Raw genomic sequence first — 20,522 nt, 5'->3', positions numbered from 1 at the left:
CTGGCAATCTGGCGAAGTCTTTGAAATTCTCAAAATAATTTTTAAAATTCAAAATGGAAGGAAATATCCTATTTCAGTTAGATGTGAAAATCAAGACACAACTTTTTCCCCTATCCAAGTTCTCCAGCCTCCTAAGATCTATTCAAGGACTCAAGGTTAAGAATCCTTGGTTTGAAGACATAAAACAAAGACACAACCACACCACGACTAGCTCCCATTCCAAAAAACACACATTTCCAGACTTTCATCATTAACTGTCCCTCTAAGACAATGCCGTCCTATCATTTCTCCTATGCGCCCGCAGAGCTATCATGCCTCAAAGATGTTCTCTGATTAAGTAACAACACCGCTGAAGTTCAGGATTCCTGATTAAGTAACTGAGGACAAGATTCTGCCAAGCCTTCGTATCTTAGCTGATTATCCCAACAGCCTCTCAATCAGAGGGTACGTTTGACAGTACACACACACACACACACACACACACACACACACACACGAGACATCACTTCTCTTAATCAAACTCTCAAGGGCTTGAGAGAAAAGAGACACTTGAAAACTTACATACTTAAGTTCTCCTTATATGTCTCAAAACTCTTGAGACTTGCCTGATTGAGTTTTGTGGTATTTTTTTTCATAGAGAGGGAGGTAGGGAGAGGGTGAAGAGAAAAGGTGAAGGGAATCACTGAATCAAAGAAAAGCCTTTGGATAATGCTGCAAAGGAATAATGCTGTACAGATGGACCTAGGACCTCAAGGCCCCTCTCATGAGGGCCCCTTCCCACTCTGGCAAAGTGCCATCACATCAAGGTGTTGTTCAGTTGTGTCCGACTCTTTGTAACCCCATGGATCATAACACACTAATGCTGTCCATAGGGCTTCCTTGGCAAAGACACTGGAGTGGTCTACCATTTCCTTTTCGGGGGATTAAGGCAAACAGAGGTTAAGTAACGTCACACAGCAAGTAAGTGTCAAATATCTGAGGTTGGATCTGAACTCAGGTCCTCCTGACTCTGGGCCTGACACTCCATCCATACTTCACCACCTATTGTTTCACTATAGGGTTGGGTTGGGAGTCAGAGAACCCAGGTTCTGCCATTTTGGGGGGGCTAGATAGCCTCTTCACCTCCCAAGGGCTGAGGGCTTCTTCATCTACAAAATGAGGTCAGCTGGGCAGGGAACCTCTGATTTCCCTATGACCCTACCTCTGTGACCCTGCCTGTCATATACCTTTCTGGGCCTCAGTTTCCCAAAATGAGGAGGAAAAACTAGATGGCATCTGAGGCTCTAAACTAACTCTCCATCTGTGAACCTCTGACCCTGTCTGTGTGAGTGAAAATGGGCCAGACACTTGACCTCCCAGGGCCTCAGTTTCATCATCCAGAAAACAGGGCTGGATTAATTGGTCTCTGGGTTGGTTGGTGCATGACCTGTTAGGACATGCTCAGGTGCCTTACAACTTACTTAGTAAGAGCAAACATTTAGACAACATTCTGAGGAGTGCAAAACATGCCATTAGGGCCAGAGATTTGGGGCTAAACAGGACCTCAGAGGTCATCAAGGTCAACCCCTTCATTTTACAGATGAGGAAAGTCAAGTCCAGGGAGGGGAGGCCCCTTCTTGCTCTAAATCTCTGAGCCCATGATCCTTCTGCAATGAAGCCTTTCTCCAACTTGGGAGATTTAAGTTTGAAAAATCCCTGATTGGCTCTACTTCCCTCAAGCAATATGAGCTCACTTACAGGATTTTCACATGCCCCGGGCAGAAACTGTTCTAAATGTTATTTAAAAAAAAGAAAAAAGGCTGCAAGAGTAGAAATCAGCCCAAATTTTAAGTAATAACAAAAGGAGATGACTGCTTACAGAAAAGCAGCAGCTAATTTTCGCTAATTAATTAGACCATACCAAGGGAAGACTCCCAAAGAAACGTCCTGGTATTTCAAGCTCAGTTAAGGGGTGAGACTCACAGATGAAGAAAAGGAAGGGACCTCAGACGTCACCTACTTCTAAGATTAGGGGTCAGAAGGGCCCTTGGAGGCAGAAATTGTGGCCCAGGGGGGTGAAGGAGCTTGTCAGGGTCACAGAGTTTGTAACCATCAGAGCCTCACTTCAAGTAGGGGAGAGAGCTTTGAGTCTGAAGACAGGAAGTCCTGAGTTCAAACCCAAGCCTCCCAGCTGTGTGACCTTGGGCAAGTCACTTATTTTCTTGTCTGCCTCAGTTTCTTCAACTATAGAATGGGGATGACAGCTCCTACTCATATCCCTCCTTTCATCTCTTCCTCCCTGCTTTCTTCATTCCTTTCTCCTTCCTTCCTCCCTCTCTCCTCTTTCCCTGCTTTCCTCCCATCCTCTCCTTTCTTCCTCCTTTCCTCTTTTTCATTCCTCCCTCTCTCCTTCCTTCTTCCTTCCTCTCTTCCTCATTCCCTTTTTCCTTCCTTCATTCCAACTCAGTATCCACTCCTCTGTACTACATATCCTGAAAAGAAAACGTCAGAGAGAAAGGTAATACAGAGCTAGCTGGCAAAGCAAGGAATTAATCACCCACAAAGGGAGCTGGAATCAGAACAAGGTGAACTGACATGGGGGGTGAGAGTCTGAGGCTGTCTCCCCACCAGGAAGGGAAGGAAGCTCCTAGTTCCTGTTGAAGGAGCCTCAGGCCATTCTATGCCTCCTGCCTCCACCACCAGGCACAAACCCAGAGCCATAAAGGAATCATTCTTCACTTACTTTAATAGGCACAAACTGCTTGATGAACTTGATGCCATGCTCTTCCATGTGGTCCCCAATTTTGTTGGCCATGTCTTGGTCAAACCCTCTCAGGAGAATGGACCGAACCATCACGGTGACATCCAAACCGATGCCTGCCAGAAACCCAGCACATTCAAGGGCTACATAGGAAGCCCCAACCACCAGTGTCTTTCCCGGGCAGTAAGGCAAGGAGAAAAGATCATCACTGGAAATGAGTTTTCAAATGAGAAAAAAAGAGTTAGACCCGCTGAGGAATGACCAAATAATGCAATTATTTTGTTCTATTGTGTTTTTTAGGACTGAAAAATGCTTAGTTACTAATTATCTCCATGCTAATTACACATGGCGGTTTTATAAAATTATATCCTAAGTTTTCTGTGCACCTCACCCCCAACAACTGCCATCACAGTCAGGCGGTGGATGACCAGGGCACAAACAAAACTGGAATTTAAACTACATGTACGATATAGCTATGAAGGTAACAATCAGATCTTTTTTTAAGACTTGGAAAACATTTTAAAGCCAAAGAGAAATGCTAAAAGAACATATATTTTGGATCACCCATATTACTTCTCCATTATGCCAAGTACTTCCAACTGCATTCATGTGAATGAATGCATTCCCAGCATGGGAATCTGCTCCCCCAGAGCAGATCGCAATCCACACCAGCAGTAACAGTAACAGCCAACAGTAATAGAGTGCTGTAGGAGTGGTGAAGTGCTTTTCAAATAGGATCCCCTTCGAGCCCATACAGGGCTTAACTGATCAGATATCCATAGGTTTGGAACTGGAAGGGGTTGTCAGAGTCATCTAGCTGAACCCCACCATTTTACAGATGTGGAAAGTCTGACCCAGAGAGGTTAATTTTCCAATAGCATATAACTGGCACAGGTAGAATCTTGAGGAAGTCCTTACCAAGAAATGAAGGGATTTGGGTCTGGCCTTGCAGCCACAGTGCCACGGAGATAATGCATTGGGGTTAATTCCCCACCTCCACCAGGGTGTCTGAGAATACTCATTGAGGTTAATTTCCTAGCTGATTCTGACGTAGTAAACCTTGGGCAGCCACAATCTCCCTGTGTGAGAACTTCTCCATTCTTATAAATACAGAGGGGGATTTAAATGACAAATTTTACTGACTCCTTAAGAAGCCACAAAAGGGAGAAGATAGCTCTTCCAGAGGTCTCATTATATACAGTCTGATTTTTTTAAATGAATTGATCAGTTGCCGATCAAAAAATCAGTTGCCGATTTTTTGCTGATTCCATCCTCTTTTTCTTTCAAGAGAATCCTTTCATATTTTAAATTTATATTTTAAATAAAATTCTTTTACATTTTAAAAAATTTAAGAGCCTTAATCAATGCAATGCCTAATCTGTATTCCAGAGGACCAGTGATGAAGTATGCCACCTATCTGCTGCCAAAGAGATGAAATAAGATTGTACATGTGTAACCTATAACAGATTGTTCACTCTCTTGGGGAGGGGAGGGGAAGGGATAGAGAAAAATTTGGAACTCAAAATTTTACAAAAATGAATGTTGAAAGTTATCTTTACATGTAATTGAAAAAATATATTAAGAAAAAAAAACCAAAGAGATGAAATACTCAAAGCAAAGGATGAGACCTGCTTTTGGACATGGCCAGAAAGGGAATTTGTTTGGCCAATATACCAGGCACTGTGCTTAGTGCTTTACAATTATTGTCTCATCTGATCACTATAAACAGCAGACATTACAGAACACGCATTATCACGCCAAGCAAAAACAAAAATACACTCTAACAGATGCTCTTGGATGGGGGTGGGGGGCACATGGAAGAAAGGGAGGAATCTATGGAAAAAGAAAATAGCTAAAATCTATGTTACAGAGGTCCCAAGTGGGAAAAATGCCTTACCCAAAGTACAATGCTTTATTTAGGTTTTCATTTATTTCTTTTTTACCAGAAAATCTAAAGAAAGTATCTCAAATGCCCTTAGTAAGGATTTTCATGGCCCCATGATGCTAGCATGACTCACACTTTAAAAAACTTGCTACCAGTAGAGTCATTATACACTACAGCCCACAGAGCACCAGTTATCAATGGCATCTGTGCCAATACCAATCCCTATCTGAACTCTACCCCTGCAATGATGATCAGCTCCCTTGAACCTGAGAAGAAGGAAGGCCTGTGGCCTTAGGAGCAGGCATAAGTGAGTGGTGGAACCACCAAACACATCTGGTCATAATTACACTGAAAAGATGGAAACAGGTGAGCTAAAGGGGGGACAATATGACCTGAGAGACAAGACAAGAAAACCTACCTGCTGATGCAATATTCTTTGTCCCCAGGGATGCCCGGGTAGCGTGGCCTTTCTCCAGTAGCGATGAGAAACTTCTCCGCTGTATAGAACTTTTCTTTGCCTTTGTTATTGGTCGCCTGCAGAGAAATTGACCGTTTAAAGATGCTTTCCAACTAAAAACTCATAAGATCAATCCCATAAGCCATGCGTACACAGGAAGTCAGTCTAACTTTTATTTAGCCACCACACGAGGCATCCCTCCCACAGACATAATACAGGCAAAGGCAGCTCCTGCTGACCAAGCTGATGTTTACCTTAATCCTGTGGGGGCCCACAAATTCTCCGTAAGCATTCTCATAGGTGACTTTCTTCTCCCGTAAGGCTACCCGGTAACCCCAGTTCAGAGAGCCAATGTAATTCTGGACCGCTTCTGTCATGCTTTCCCAATTATGTTTGACTGTGGATGAAACAAGGCAGAGGATAATTGGCTTTTTTAATCCAGCAACTCTAGATCCATCTGAAATAATAACAACCACTAGCATTTCTATAACAATTTACAATTTGCAAAAGTGCTTTACGTGTATCATCTCATTCAGTATTTGCCACAATCCTGAGAGGTGTTATGATTATTCCCATCTCACAGATGACATTGAAGAATTTGGATTTTCTTGACTCCAAGCCCCTCCTTTCTATCCACTGTGTACCCCTGGTGACCACAAATACTGGGAGCTTTCCAGTTTAAAATAACTAAGACCACAGCTATCTCTGAACTAAAATCACTTTTTTCCCTAGCCTGGTATTTTGATCATTTGGAACTATGCTTTATCTTTATTAGTTTTTCCTTTTCTAAAGAGATGGCAGAATGGACCCAGAGCTAGCCCCAAAGCTCTGGATTCAAGTCTCCCCTCTGATACACACTGGTGCAGCGCTGACCCAAACAGGTAGAAGGAATGTCCTCATCTGGGAGGTTCCTATGGCAATGAAATCACAGGTCCAGCCCCTTTCTAAAATGCTATAATGACAAATAAGGCTGACTGTAGGGGACAATAACCATTTGGCAGCTCCCACCCTCCCAAGAGGCACTCGGCACCTAGTTGTCAAATTAGAAAAAAGCAAACAAAAGAATGCTTTAATGACGACTGACATTAGGGCAGCTAGGTGGTGAAGTGAATAAAGCACTGGCCCTGGAGTCAGGAAGGCCTGGCTACAAATCCAGCCTCATACACTTGACACTCACTAGTTGTGTGACCTTGGGCAAGTCACTTCACCCCAATTGCCTCATCCTGGGTCATCTCCAGTCGTCCTGATTATTATCTGGTCACTGGATTCAGATGGCCCTGGAGGAGCAGTGAGGCTGGTGACCTGCACAGCCCTCCCCCACTCAAAACAAAGACAAGTGCAAGTCGTGTCATTATTTCTCTGATGGCATGGTCTTCTTTGGCAATGAAGGATGAACACACATATTGTAGATATTTATTGGGTTTTTTTAAAGGGGGGGAACTAAGTCATTTGCTTCCTCAAAACAAACCAGGCTTACATCCCTTTCATATGATAGTTGATCACTGATTACTTATTCCTTCCGTTGTACTCCCATAATTTATCACTCTAAGACAAATAGTTGGTGGACAGCTATCTGAAATATACCCAGCTGACTCATGCCTTCAGCTTACAACTTTGTAACAGTAGATGGCACTGTTCTAAGTCTCTCACCAAGTCTAATTATTAAAGAAACCTAACTACCAAAAGTTATCATTCAGAAAGGAAACAGTAATAACTACTGACAAACTGGGTTTCTTCAAAGCAAATTATCTATTTCCTGCTTCTACAGAAGGAAATGTTAAATATACACACCCACACCCCATCTTCTCTTTCCTTGGTCCACTGATCAGGGGATATTATCAATATTTAAAAACAAAACAAAATCTAGACTGATTAAGATCATAAAATCAAACTGCTTTTCAAAAAAATCTTGAAAATATCTAAGAGCTTTATGAGAGCAAAAACAAGCTAATCAACCCAAAACTTGGAAACCAAAGTGGGCACCCATCAATTTTGTGGGATCACAGATTAGAGATACAAGGGGTCTTAGGACAGAGATCAACTTCTTTACTTTTAGAGGTAAGGAAACTGAGATAGTAAATGACTTGCCCAGGGTCACAAAGTTAAGGACTAGCTAAAGCTGGATTCAAATTCAGGACTTCCTGACTCTGGCATTCTACCACTGGAGTGAATGCCAGAGTGAAAATGACTAAGTTTGCCTTAAAAATCACTGTAAATGAATACAATGGAGGTATGTAACAAATAGTGACCTTAAAGAATTCTCACTTTAGTTAGGATCACAGATTTAGAGCTGGGCAGGAGCTTAGCACCTGGTCCAACATCCTTACTCTACATATGAGGAAAAAGGAAACAAGTCCATGATCGCAGAGGTAACAAACAGCCACAGTCAGAATCTGAACCCAAGTCCTCTAAACTCCAGAGCCAGGCATCTGTTGACAATACCAGTCCTCTCCTATTAAGTCACTTGGTGTCTTGGATCCTCAGGTTTCTCAGTTGTGAAATGGGCATCGTATTTCTGTACACTAACCCAATTCACAGGGGTCATAAGAAAAGCATCCAGAAAACCTTAAAGTGTGATATAAATGGGCATTATGTTTATTGGAATGTTGGATCCTGGCACATGGTAAACATTTGCTGATGTTCCATCTATCTATTTACCGGAGGAATCTGATCTAGTGAGGTTCAACTGTGCCACATGACCCGCCCCCCCCAACCCCTCTCAAATCTGGAGTTTTCAAATGAAAGAAGGTGGACTGGTTTGGTTTATAAAAGCATCGGATAGCTCTGATGCAGACTCGGAATTATAAGGAAGAAATCATTCAGCAATCAGATTAAACACCCTCATCTTGCAGACAGATCAATTTCATCCAGTTGATGTAAGGAAGCTATAAATGGCTTAAAAGATCTTCAGACTTTAAATGCTGTTGATTTGAATCTTTACTTAAAAAGAAAAAAAGATAAATTAGCTATCTTTCTTTAGAGAGGGAAATGTGTGGATGGCAGGGGATGTGGTGTGATGGGGTGAAATGAAGGATATGAGACTTCATTCCAGATAAATTCTGTGTTTAATGTGCTTCATGTGCGCGCGCACACACACAATGGTGGAGAGTCAGCAAACACAATAGCTAAGAGCTGACCCCACTTCTATTCCCAAATACCTAGTTCAAAGATGATCAAAAACAGGAAATCCTTATTTTATAAAAAATAATTTTTGACATGAAAAAATAATTGTAAAAAAAACCTTTCATGAGCTGTCTAGTCCAGTTCCTTCATTTGACAGACAAAGAAACTGAGCCTGAAGGAGAGATCACTGATTTGGAGTTGGGAGGTACTCCACAGGTCATTTTACAAATGAGGAAACTGAGTCCAGAAAAGTTAATTGACTAAAGAGATTTAGAACCAGAAAGGGCTTGGAAGGTCATAGAATACCACTCACTCTTTTTACAGTTGAGGAAACTGAGCATGACATAGGAGCAAGGTTGCCTTTGCTGACAAGGGAAAAAAAATATTATATTTCACCTCAAATCTAGGAAGAAGGAGAAATGGATAAGAGGCCAGGATGCATAATGTGGGGTAACTGGAGTTTACCTACTTAGCTGTAAAATGAGAAACTTCACCTTGATGTTGTCCAAGGTCTCTTTCAGCTCCAAATTCTGGGATTAGGACTAAGTTACATAGGGACGAGGCCTGTGATTTTATCAGGGTAGAGTATTTCTGGATGAAGAAACTCTCCTTTACCAACACAGGAGGGGACTTTCTTCTCTGCCTGGTTTAGACTTAGAGATCTGGGATGGTGAAAATTTCAGTAACTTAGTCAGGGTCACCCTGCCAATATGTGTCAGATGCTTCCCTAGTGGCCATCTCTCCACTGAGCCACACTGCCTTCTGATAAACGGCAGAGAAAAACCCAAAGGAATTCAACAAGTCTCTTCCTATGCACAAACATCTGTCCAGCTGCTTTTACATGAGCATTAACTCCTGCTCTATTTCATAGAATTAGCATTGCAAAGGAATTCAGGGCCATCTGGTCCAATCTGTACACTTGGAAAAGATGTCCCACAATAGCAAAGGCAAAGAGTTATCAACCGCTCTGGTTCAAGCCCTAACCATTTCTCCCCTGCACTACCCCAAAGCCCTCCTAACCAGCCCCTCTACCCCCGCCCCACCTCCCTCCAATCTAGAGAGGTTGTCATAAGGACATTCCTACAGGGCAGATTTGACAACGTCCTTTCCCTACTCTACCTTCCCTACAGTCTCAGAGAACAAAAATAAACCACCTCCCTTTTGGTATTTTACAGTCTTTCTCTACCTGGCCCCAAACTCCCTTTCTAGCCTTAGCACACAGTACTTACTTGTCCCAAGTGCTATAATCTAGTAAACCTGACTCTGTGTGGCTCTGCATCCACTAGCAGAAGCCCCTGGCCAGAAGGCTTTCTCCTCATGTATTCATCAGAATCTCTCCTTCAAGCCCCAGCCCACGTAGCCTCCCCTGACCTCCTCTCCCTGCCAAGCTAACATGCACATTCTATTTATTCCCTTTATGTATGTACTTTATGTACCATACGTACTTTAAAAAAAAAAAATTTTAAAGATTTTAAAACCAGTTTCCTAAAAAAGTCTGGGGCAAATCAAGAAATCCTTCTCAGTTTGGGAACACTTTTCATAAGAGCAGCAAGTTTAGGGCCGACATCCAATGAGGCTGAATGCAAACTGGAGTCTTAGATCACCGCGTGGCTGAATAAACAGTTTATGAGCTGTGTTCTCTCTCTGTGACACCGTTATCACCCAGATTTAAGAGTCTGTGACATGCACCGGGGAGCAGACAGTCTAGGGGACTTAGGAATTCCATCAATCCATCAAATATTCCTCCTACTCCCTTTTCAAGACTTTCCATTCTAGAAAGCTGCTAGGGAGTCATAAGAGTCTTTCTGAATGCCCTCCTCCCCTGAAGAGTGGCAGGCTCACTTCAGCTCAGGAGCTGAGTGCACGCATGCGCGTACGTGTATGCATGCATGCCTTGTTCTTGGGCCTCTTAACTTGCTGTGGCAAATTTCACCTCAAATCTAGGAAAGGGGAAAATTTTTCTCATCTGAAAAGATAAACAGTTGAACTTTATGGTGTCTAAATGTCCCTTCCCATTTTAAAATTCTATGCCCAAGGTTAAGGTTCTCCCATCCAGGACTTATATACAGGATCATCTTTCCTTCTTCTACTGAAGCTTATTAACTGTATAACCTAACAGGTTCCCAAGTATTAGCTAGGTAATTTGATCAATTAATCCCTGCTAATGAGAGTTTTGGTAACAGTGCTAATGACTGACCTACTTTCCAGATACCTAATGTGTGTCTAAACAGTGGCCAGGTAGCACAAGGGATAATAGAGCATTGGTCCTGGAATCAAGGACCTGAGTTCAAATCTGATCTCAGATATTCACTAGATGTATGACCCTGGGCAAGTCATAACCCTGACTGTCTCAAAACAAAAAAAAAAAAGTAGTCTTTTTGAGTAAAGGAGGTGTAGTGAATAGAGAGTTGACAGTGAAGCCAAGAAGACCTGCCTCTGACACATAACGGCTGTGCGATCCTGGGCTAGTCAACTTACCCTTCTGATGCTTCAGATAACTCTCTAATACGATAAGTTACAGAGAAAATGCTGACCTGTTGGTAGAGGGGAGTTCTCTACACCCATGAAATCAGTCTAGTTCCTATCCCTTCTCTCTGGAAAAAAAAAAACCTAGATAAGGGTCACTAAAGCATCTTTAGAAAAAGAAATAAAAATATACAGGCAAAGAGGTATAGAAATCTATCTTGCCCTCCAGGAAAATAGAAGGAAAGGGGATAAGGGGGAAGGGGAGGGGTAGTAATAGAAGGAAGGGCAGACTGGAGGAAAGGGTAATCAGCATACATAATGTCCTGGGGTGAGGGGAGGGGGAAATGGGGAGAAAATTTGAAATTGAAAATTTTGTGGAAATAAATGTTGAAAACTGAAAATAAATAAATTTATATGCAAAAAAAAGAAATAAAAGGACAACCAGAAAGAAGCACAGCTAAGTAGGATAGTTTGGAAAGCTCCAGGTTAGCCCTAAAGTAAGGCAAGTGCCTAACATCACCCAGGTAGTAAACAAAAGAGGAGGAATTTGAACCAGATACCTGGATCTTACATTTAGAGCTATGAGGGAACTCCAAGGATCATCTCTCAGATTCCAGAGAAGAAGCCCAGGTCCTAGGCAGGTTAAAGGCTTGCCCATGATCACACTCGCGGTAAATGACAGAGGTGGGAGGTGACCCCAGGTGTCCTGGTCCTAAACCCAATCTCCCGACCCCAGCAGCATCACTTAATCTTGAATGCCTGTCATGGCAGCCCAGACTCCTCTCAGAAGCGCTGCCCACACACTGAGAAACGGGGAGGGGAAATGTCTGCCCACAAGCCAGGCCTCAGCTCCAACACTCTCCACGACCCCTGAAAATCAATGATGAGTCTCTCCAGAGGAGCACAGAGGCTGGGGGCATTTAATAGGACAACATAAAATGGGGAGGATTCAAATGCAAAGGCCCCCAGATCTTTGAAATTGGAAGATTCTCCAGCTCTTGGGTACAGCAAGATTCCACTCCCTGTGCATTCATTGCTAAGGCTTTATAATAAGCCTAAGTTACTTGAAGAAAAAGAGTACAAGGGAAGGAGTGGGAAGGAAGAGGAGAAGAGAGAAGAAAGGGGGAGAGAAAGGAGACAGGAGACAAAGAGAAGAGAGAAGGGAGAGAAAGGAGAGAAAAACAGAAAGTAGAGGAGAGAGGGAGAGTGCTATGAAAACCACCTTCACATGTATTATACCAAGCCATTAACAATGGCCAGGGTACCCATCACAGATCAACATTACAAACCACAAATGGAATAAACAGACTTTATCTCCATACCTTGCTCCTCGACCTGCCAGCCGTATTTGCGGGAATCTCGCAAGGCCTGCCCCAACAGAGCCGCCTGGTGCATGAGTTTCTTAGGTATACAGCCCACATTCACACATGTCCCTCCGAGGCCTGCAAGGATATTTTAAACAGAAATACTTTCAGCACAGTTGATGGCCCAAATCATGCCCAACACAGTCCATGGGAAGAATTACTACGATTCCACTCCACAACTTTTTAGATATGGTGTTGAGCGGTGTGGTTGACGTTCCAATTCATCTAAAAAGTGATTTATCTGATGCGCTTAAATCAATAGTTAGTAATAATCTGTTAATTTAATATTAATCCATCCTTTCAACAAGCATAAAAAGCACCTATTATTGGGCCCTGAGGAAATAAAGAGAAAAATCCAAGTCCCGTCTTTGAGGAGTTCACATTTTACTTTACTTATATTTATTTATGTAACATGGAAAGCACAAAGTATGTCTGTTGAAGGTAAGCTCCTTCAGGGCAGAGGTAGTCTTCTTGTGGATCGAGAGCTTAAGTGCCTAGCGTATTTATTTTGTGATTTCAACACTGTTGGGAACTCCCAGTTTGTAAATGCCCTTCACCAAAGTAGGGTGACTCTGCTCTGCAGCTTATGTGTACAAGAGGTTGCCTAGCACTTGGGGGGGATTTGATAGGTGCTTAGTTGATTGATCCATCTTTCTCTCTTCCTAATCTTTAGGCATTTCCTCTGAGGCTGCTACTACCCATCTCTGCCTGCCCACCCCTATTTTCAGAAAGGAAAACAAGCTCTGAGAAAAGAAATTAAAATTGTCCTTGTGTATCAGACAGATGGGAAATCTGGGGAGAATTCAGGTCATGATGGGTCAATGAAAACCTAGAACAATGAATCCTTCCTAGTTCTGCCCAAGGGATAAAAAAAGTACAATCACAGGATTCCAGAATGAGAGCTGGAAGGGACTTCAGAGGCCCGAGGAAAATGATGTAAAATGAAAGTCTGATCCCTTCATTTTACAGAAGAGGAAACTGAGGTTCGGGAATTGATCAATCCAAGGGCAAACAGTTAATAAGCAAGGAGAGATGAGAGTGTGACCCTGCCGGCAACATTCAGATAAAACAAAAACCCATCTTCCTCAGAATGAATAACCCAAGCCTGGACATCATGCCCCCTCAATACTCCCAGAGGGAAGAAAACCACAGGGTATGAGACAAGAGGCCAAGAGAAGGAGACACCCCAAGGGAGGAGAGTCATTTAGTTTCCCCACATTTGCAATTATGAAGGCATGAAAAATGGAATTGGCTTCCTCCCTGTAAATGTTCATGATTAAAGACATAAAGCCCCTATCTACTACAGCAGGCTGAAAGCTAATTAACCCATCAAGAATGAAATGTGTTATGATTAAACGTCTATTCTTCAAGTCAGGGTGGTCCAGGAAAGCCCACTGGCCAAATGTATCATTCCATTCCTTAGCACTGACCCCCTTTCTCATTTACCAGCCAATTTACTAAAGAATCCCGGTAATTTCTCTGAGCCACAAAGAACAATGGACAGGGACTGGGGAATGATGAGAAGGATCCACAATCCAACCCCATCTTCACCACTTACCCGCCACATAACCTTGGGCAGAGCTTCTAATCCCTCCCAGTCTTAGGTGGTAGTAATAACATGCTTTAGACTTCTGAAAAGGCTTTTATGAACATAACCTCATGTGATCCTCACAATAAACTTTTAAGGCAGGGCAGGGCAAGAAACGATATCCCTGTTTCTATGGATGAAATCACTAGGGTTAGAAAGCCTTCAACTTTGCCTAACCATTATTTTTGGTTACTTTCTTAAAGTTTTTTTTTATTAATGCCTTTTTACATCAGTTATTGCCATCAATACCAGACAACATCCTTCCTACCCCATATAATGAACTTTCCCTTGCAACAGTCCAACAAAATTAGTTGCCACTCTACGTCTGACAGCAGATGCAACATTCCACCCCGTACTCATCCCCCTTCACCTCTCTACCCAAAGCTGGGGTTCTTAACCTATTTGGGGCTTTCTGGACCCCTTTGGCAGAATGGTCAAGGTTAGACTCCTCAGAATCATGCTTTCAAATGCATTAAAATAGACAGATTTATTATATTCATTTTTTATATTTTTTATTACTTATATTTATTACTTTATTATTTATTTTATTATATTTTATTATTTATATTCATTTTTATTTATTATAATTCAACTTTAAATAATTTTTAACATTATAGCAAAAAAAAGCTAAGCCAAACATTTTTTAAAAACCAAACCACGCTCCTAGAACTCAGTTTAAGAACCTCTGACCTAAAGGAAGCTCATTCCCTCAGTGCTTCTTTCGTCAAGACTGGTCATTACAACGACGGCATATATGGCTTTCAGGGTGCTTTTCATTTGTTATTTTCTCTTTCTAATATAATTTTAATAATAATAATAAGTGGTATTTAAATAGTGCTTTAAGGACCCATGTGTACAAAAACATTTGCAGCAGCTCTCTTTGTGGTGGCCAAGAACTGGAAATGGAGGGCATGCCCATCAACTAGGGAATGGCTGAACAAGTTGTGGTATATGAATGTAATGGAGTACTATTGTGCCATAAGAAATGATGAACAAGAAGACTTCAGAGAGGCCTGGAAGGACGTATGTGAACTGATGCTGAGTGAAGTGAGCAGAACCAGAACTCTGTACACAGTTACAGCCACACTGCGCAAGGACTAACTTTGACAGATTCAGCTCTTCTCAGCAACGTAAGGTTCTAAGATAACTCCAAAAGGCTCATGATGGAAAGAGCCATCCAGAGAAAGAGTTATGTAGTCTGATTACAGATCAAAGCTTACTATTTCCTCTCTTTTTTGTTTTGTTTCTTCTTTCTCGCAGTTCATTCCATTGGTTATAATTCTTCTTTACAACATGACTAATGTGAAAATATGCTTAATATGAATCTATATATATAGCCTATAATAGACTGCACACCCTACTGAGCAGAGGGGAGGGAAGAGAGGGGGGAAAAAAACTTAAAAACTCAAAAGCTTATGGAACTGAATGTTGTAAACTAAAAATGAATAAATAAATTCAGGAAATAAATAAATAGTGCTTTAAGGTCTGCAAAAGACTTTACAAATATTTTTTGGTTTGATCCTCACGACTACCCTGGGAGGCAGGTACAACTATTATTCCCATTTCGAAAATTAGGAAACTGGAAAAGACTGAGGTTAAGAGACAAATGTCAAAGGTCACACAGCTGGAGTTAGATCTTCTTGATTCCAAGTCCAGCAAGCTATCCACCAGTCCCCAGCTTCCTCTAAATGTCCCATGCGTGAAGGGATCTCAAGGTTAATTTAGGGTGAAAGGGTGAGAGAGAGATGCCAGAGACTTAGGTTTCCGATTTATCCAAAACAAACCTTGAAACACCGTGGATCACAGCATGAAAGCTAAAATCAATCTCTGAGGTCACTGAGTTCAGCCCTATCATTTAATAGATAAGAAAATGTAAACAGAGAGAAGGTGGGAAGAAGAGGGATTTAAACCCAATTCCTCTGACTGCAAATTCAAGGTTCCGGAAGATGTGTAGAATAGCGCCACATCTGCCATTTATTGGTATACAAAGTTACTGTGATGAAGAGAGCGGCTCGTCTGCATTAGCACCTTTAAGAGGAGGGCTCTACGTAACGACAAAACAGTATTAGAAAGAATGATGCAAAATTGTAATGATTTATCTTGTCTCTGGGGAAGATCTGCTGAAGTGTCTCCTGCCCCGACAGAACGGCAGAGGGCAGAACGTCGCACACAGGGCTGGTTTTGTTTAACTGATTTGCTTTGTTAAAGAAACTCTCTTCCAAAGGACTCATACTATAAAATGTTATTCACTCCCCAGAGAGAAGGGATGAACTCTGAGTGCAAAAACTGAAGTATAATTTTCTCACTTTCTACGTTTTATTGCTTTTTTGGTGACACAGCTAATACGGAAATATGTTCTGCGTGATTTCACATGTATAGTTGATATCATAGTGTTTGCCTTCTCAGTAGGTGGGGGAGGGCCTGAGGGAGACAGAGAATTTGGAACCTAAAAGTGTTTTAAAAAAGATTGTTAAGAAAATAATTTTTTTTCCAAAAAATAAACATTCAAAATAACTATACAATGCATAAATAGTTGGGAATCTACTTACATGCAAATAGTGAGCCTTTACTCCAGTGGCTGATCTCTGTATGTGTGTGTGTGTATGAAAATATATATACACACATATATAAGTATATATGTGTATGTGCAAACATATACGTGTGAATACGTATATTTACATATGCATACGTATACAGCTAAATATGCATGCATATATGCAATATTACTATTCATAAAGAACTAGCATTTTAAAAAGAAAACGAAACCCTCTCTGTTGGGTCACTGTGGGGAGGAACATAGCCAGAGCCGACCACAAGGCAAAAAACAAAGGTGTGAATAAAACTTTTTCTTCAAATGCCAAGGGATGGTAAATGGCCTTTTAAATGAGAATGTCAGCGGAGAAGTCAATAAGCTGTAATGACCTTGCAATGAGGATGCTGGTTTTATAGGAACCAGAAGAAGATAGTGTCCTAATTCAGGTTTCTGCTTTTCTAACTGTGGAACAAGGGGAGAGAGATCTGAAGCCAGGTCGTGGAGACCTTGCTCAACTCTTGGGTGAACCAAGTTGGCCCAAAGGCTTGACCCGTAGTCAAAGGCTTGCTTGTGGCAACATGTTCATTGATATTCCAAACCAGTAAACCCAACTTGGCAGTACTTAATAAAAGTGGATGCCAATGAGAAACACCAACCTGATTCAACTCGGCCCAACTGCTAGACGAGACCAGTTCATTAATGGGTTTCATTAGCAAATGATTTCATAGATTAAAAAAATAAAACAAACCTCATTCCCACAGACATGCTTCTGAGATAATGAGAGAAACTCACCCCATCTATTTCCAAGAGGAGTAGGAGTGACGAAATCTAGCACCATGATCTTCTTGCCATATTTGGCTGCTTCCTGGGGAACAAATTTAATAAAATTAATATCCAAAAACAAGACTGGAAAGTGTCTTGTAGTTAAAGGGCCATGTTGTTTTTCATTAAGCCTTAATGACTGAAGCATGACCAGTTATTAATCCCAGCAAAACTTCATATGCCAAGGTCATTACCATAACTGGGATGAAAATGAAAAGATATTCAGAGAGGTACTTGGGGCAGTCTTAAAATGTGCAATGAAATTTCACCCTAGAAAATTATTGCCTAAGTCAGACATCATAGGCACTCCATTTAATAATTAAGCAATAACAGGAAAAGCTCAGGTTATTTCCAAAAAAACTTAAGTGACCAAGAACAAGAGATATGTTAATTCCCGAGAGCCCTTGTCACTATGTGTTCTTTATGAAGAGATCGGAAGTTGATTTAACCATATCCAACAAAGAAGCTGTTGCTACATTTAGTTAAGGCTGAATGGGAGAGGTTTTTCTTATGAAACTGTCAAGCATCATCCTTGCTGTAAAGGCTACTTCTCAGGTATGGTCTGTCCTGTCTACAGTGTCACCAAATCATAGGATCATAGATCAGAATTAAAAGGAACCTCCAAATTCATAGAGTACAACCTGTTCAGGCCAGGAAGGTGATGACTTGTCTAACAGGGTCCACTAGTAACAGACATCCGAGGTCAAATTTGAACCCAGAGGCTCTGACTCCAGAACCAAGCTCCTTTCCAATGAACCTCAAGAATCTGATGTGTTTCTCAACAGGTTTGTTCTTCGGTGGAAACATTACCTCTGTGTTGAAAAGAATCTCTATGTGAGAGGAAGCCTGGCAGTAAGGAGAAAGGAGGGCCGGTCTTGAAATCAGGAAGACCTAAGGTTTAAGTTCTGAGTCTGACTCATCATGGCTGTGTGACTTTGGACAAATCATTTCCCCTCTCAGTGAACTAAAAATGTAAAGTTATGAGTGAAATGATTATCTGCTCCACATTGCCCGGGGGAGAGCAGGTACTTAATAAATACTTACTCATTCATTCATTCATTCATTTTTGTCTCTGTATGCCCAGCACCCAGCACAGTACTTGGCGCATATAATAGGCCCAATAAATATTTATCAAATTTAACCCCTGACCTAAACCCAATCCCTGGTATTAGCAAGGCAATGGGCACCTGAATCTTAACTTTAAAACAAAAGAGAAATTTTTTTGCCTATCTTGGTTTCTTTTTAATCCTCCCTCCCTGGTAACCACTTCATTTGCTCCTGGCAGATGTTACAGCAGATGGTCTGAGACCATGGTCCTCAAGCCCTCTTCAAACGCACAGGCTCACCTTCATTCAGGCCCTTGGATGGAGCAACAGCGGCGCATTTAGCCCCTACCTTCAGGGCTGGGACCCTCCACTTCTAAATTTCCCTGAATAATCTCATTTCCCTTTTCCCTCACCTCATGGGAGATTCACAGGATCACAACTGTTGGATGTCAATTGCCTGGAGCCTTCAGCTGCTCAAATGAGGAGAATGGGATGGAAAACTTTTTCTAACGAATGACTGACAGTGTGTGGCCTTGGGAAGATGAATCTTTCCTCTCCCACCTATGACATGAGGAAACACCCCCTCATCATCACCTCCACCTGATTTCCCTGCAGGCACATCACATAGCAGGCGATTATTAAGTACTTATTGATTAAAACTAGAGGAGGCCTTGTTCCACCAGCTGTCAGTGCCTGCCCCTTCCACTTACCTTATAGTAATATTTTCTATATACACTTTATACACTCAAGTGGTCTCTCCTATTAGCACATAAGCTCCCTGAGGACAGGAACTATCTCATTTTGTCTCTGTAGCCCCAGGCCTTAGCATAGAGACTGCATAGACGGACTGCACAGAGTGCTAGTTTTAGAGTCAGGAAGACCCACGTTCAAATCCCTGGGCAAGTCTTTCTCAACCTCAGTATTTGCTGTTCAGTCATCTTCAGTCATGTCTGTCTGACTCTTTGTGACTCCACCTGGGGTTCTCTTGGCAAGGATACTAGAGTGGTTTGCCATTTCCTTCTCCAGCTCATTGTACAGATGAGGAAACTGTAGCAAGCAGGGTGAAATGACTAGCCTAGGAGAATACAGCTAGTAGGTGTCTGAGGCTGGATTTGAGGATCCAGCTTCCCAATTCCAACTCTGCAGTTTGCTGTTCTTAGTGTATTCACCTGTAAAACAGGTATAGGACTAGCACACACCTCCCCCAAGGGTTAAATGAGATAGTCACATAAAGTGTCTTATGAGCACTAGGCAATATTAATTAATGCTTGCTGACTTGACTGATCAAACAGAGAAGGGAAAGAGCAGTATCTCCATCAGTATTGCCCCTAAGCTGGAAAAACTGCTTCCAGACTAAGAGATCAGTTACATAGATGGAGATGTCTTTCTTTCTGGTCCCCAGCAGTTTTACATATTCAATTACCTACTAGTAGAAATCTACATGGCATAGTGGATAGAGCCTGTCACAGTTTCCTCATGAAATCTGAAGTAAATAGGTTTTTGAAGTCCCTTTGGGCTCTAAATCTCTGGTCCTATAATCCTGGATGTGTTTTGAGGTTTTTGTCTTTTTTAATTTCCTGGAACTCAGTTTCCTTTTCTGTATGATGTCCCATCATCCCTTTCACCAACAGACAACTCATTCGCTGGTGGGTTAGGGAAGTCACTCCCAATGCACGTACCTTGGCAGCAGCCAGGCCTCCAGAACCCCCTCCGATGATAATTAGGTCATAATCATAGGACTCGGGGGTCTCATCCGACCCATTCATTCTGAGAAGATTTTGAGATATGTCTTCCTTATTGACCTGAAGGAAAAAACAAAAAGGGAAAACATTTCACTCCAAAGAAGACCCCTCTCAACAGGGACTCCAAGAAACCCACTGTTTAGAATAAAACATCACAAATGACCAAAATTATTGTGTGTTCTTCTTGGTCCCCGATACCACAATACAAGTGTTAAGTCTTTTAGAGATCATCAGCAGACGTCTTTGGATTTAGGGGGAGAGTTTTCTTACTTCTCCCTACGAACTTTACATATTCCACCGACCCTCAGTGGAAAAGCAGTACTGCATAGTGAATAGAGAAGTGGGCTGGGTTTCATGAAGACCCAAGTTCAAATCCTGCCTCCAACCCACTCAGGCTGTGTGACTCAGAGTGAGTAACTTACCCTCTCTGTGCCCCAGGTGGCTTTCTAGGATTATAAGCTGCACAACAGTTGTCAAAAAAATGAAGTTGAGATGAATTTATAGAATGTAAAATAAGCAGATTTGGGAATATACAGAAAAATAAAAGTTCAGAATATAAACATTCCACTGTATAATTATCATCGCCAAGTTCATTTCTCAAAGATGAGAGAAGAAAAGGTACTTCCTTTTCTTTTTTGTAGAGGTGAAGGACTATGGGGGCAGAACAAGTCATACTTGGTTGACGTGTTGGTTAAGTTTTGTTTAAATGCTTGTTCTGCCCCATTTAAAAAATTCTCTCTTACAGGTTAAAGTCAA

At 41.8% G+C, this 20,522-nt stretch overlaps 1 protein-coding gene across 5 annotated transcripts in view; it reads right to left on the bottom strand.

The window, feature by feature from the left end:
- Positions 1-20,522, bottom strand: part of TXNRD1 (thioredoxin reductase 1) — a 160,934-nt gene that overhangs the window by 19,552 nt on the left and 120,860 nt on the right. For all 5 annotated transcript variants that reach the window (XM_072655789.1, XM_072655787.1, XM_072655788.1 and 2 more), the window contains 6 exons: positions 19,704-19,826; positions 16,949-17,021; positions 11,994-12,113; positions 5,337-5,479; positions 5,044-5,159; positions 2,723-2,948 (listed from right to left, as the gene is read on the bottom strand). In XM_072655789.1, the coding sequence (XP_072511890.1) occupies positions 2,723-2,948; positions 5,044-5,159; positions 5,337-5,479; positions 11,994-12,113; positions 16,949-17,021; positions 19,704-19,790 (765 nt within the window). In that variant the 5' untranslated portion in view covers positions 19,791-19,826. The remainder of the gene's footprint in view (positions 1-2,722; positions 2,949-5,043; positions 5,160-5,336; positions 5,480-11,993; positions 12,114-16,948; positions 17,022-19,703; positions 19,827-20,522) is intronic.

Source organism: Notamacropus eugenii, chromosome 3 (genome assembly GCF_028372415.1).
Source record: "Notamacropus eugenii isolate mMacEug1 chromosome 3, mMacEug1.pri_v2, whole genome shotgun sequence".
NCBI classification, from domain to species: domain Eukaryota; kingdom Metazoa; phylum Chordata; class Mammalia; order Diprotodontia; family Macropodidae; genus Notamacropus; species Notamacropus eugenii.
This window is presented reverse-complemented; position numbering and strand designations above follow the sequence as displayed.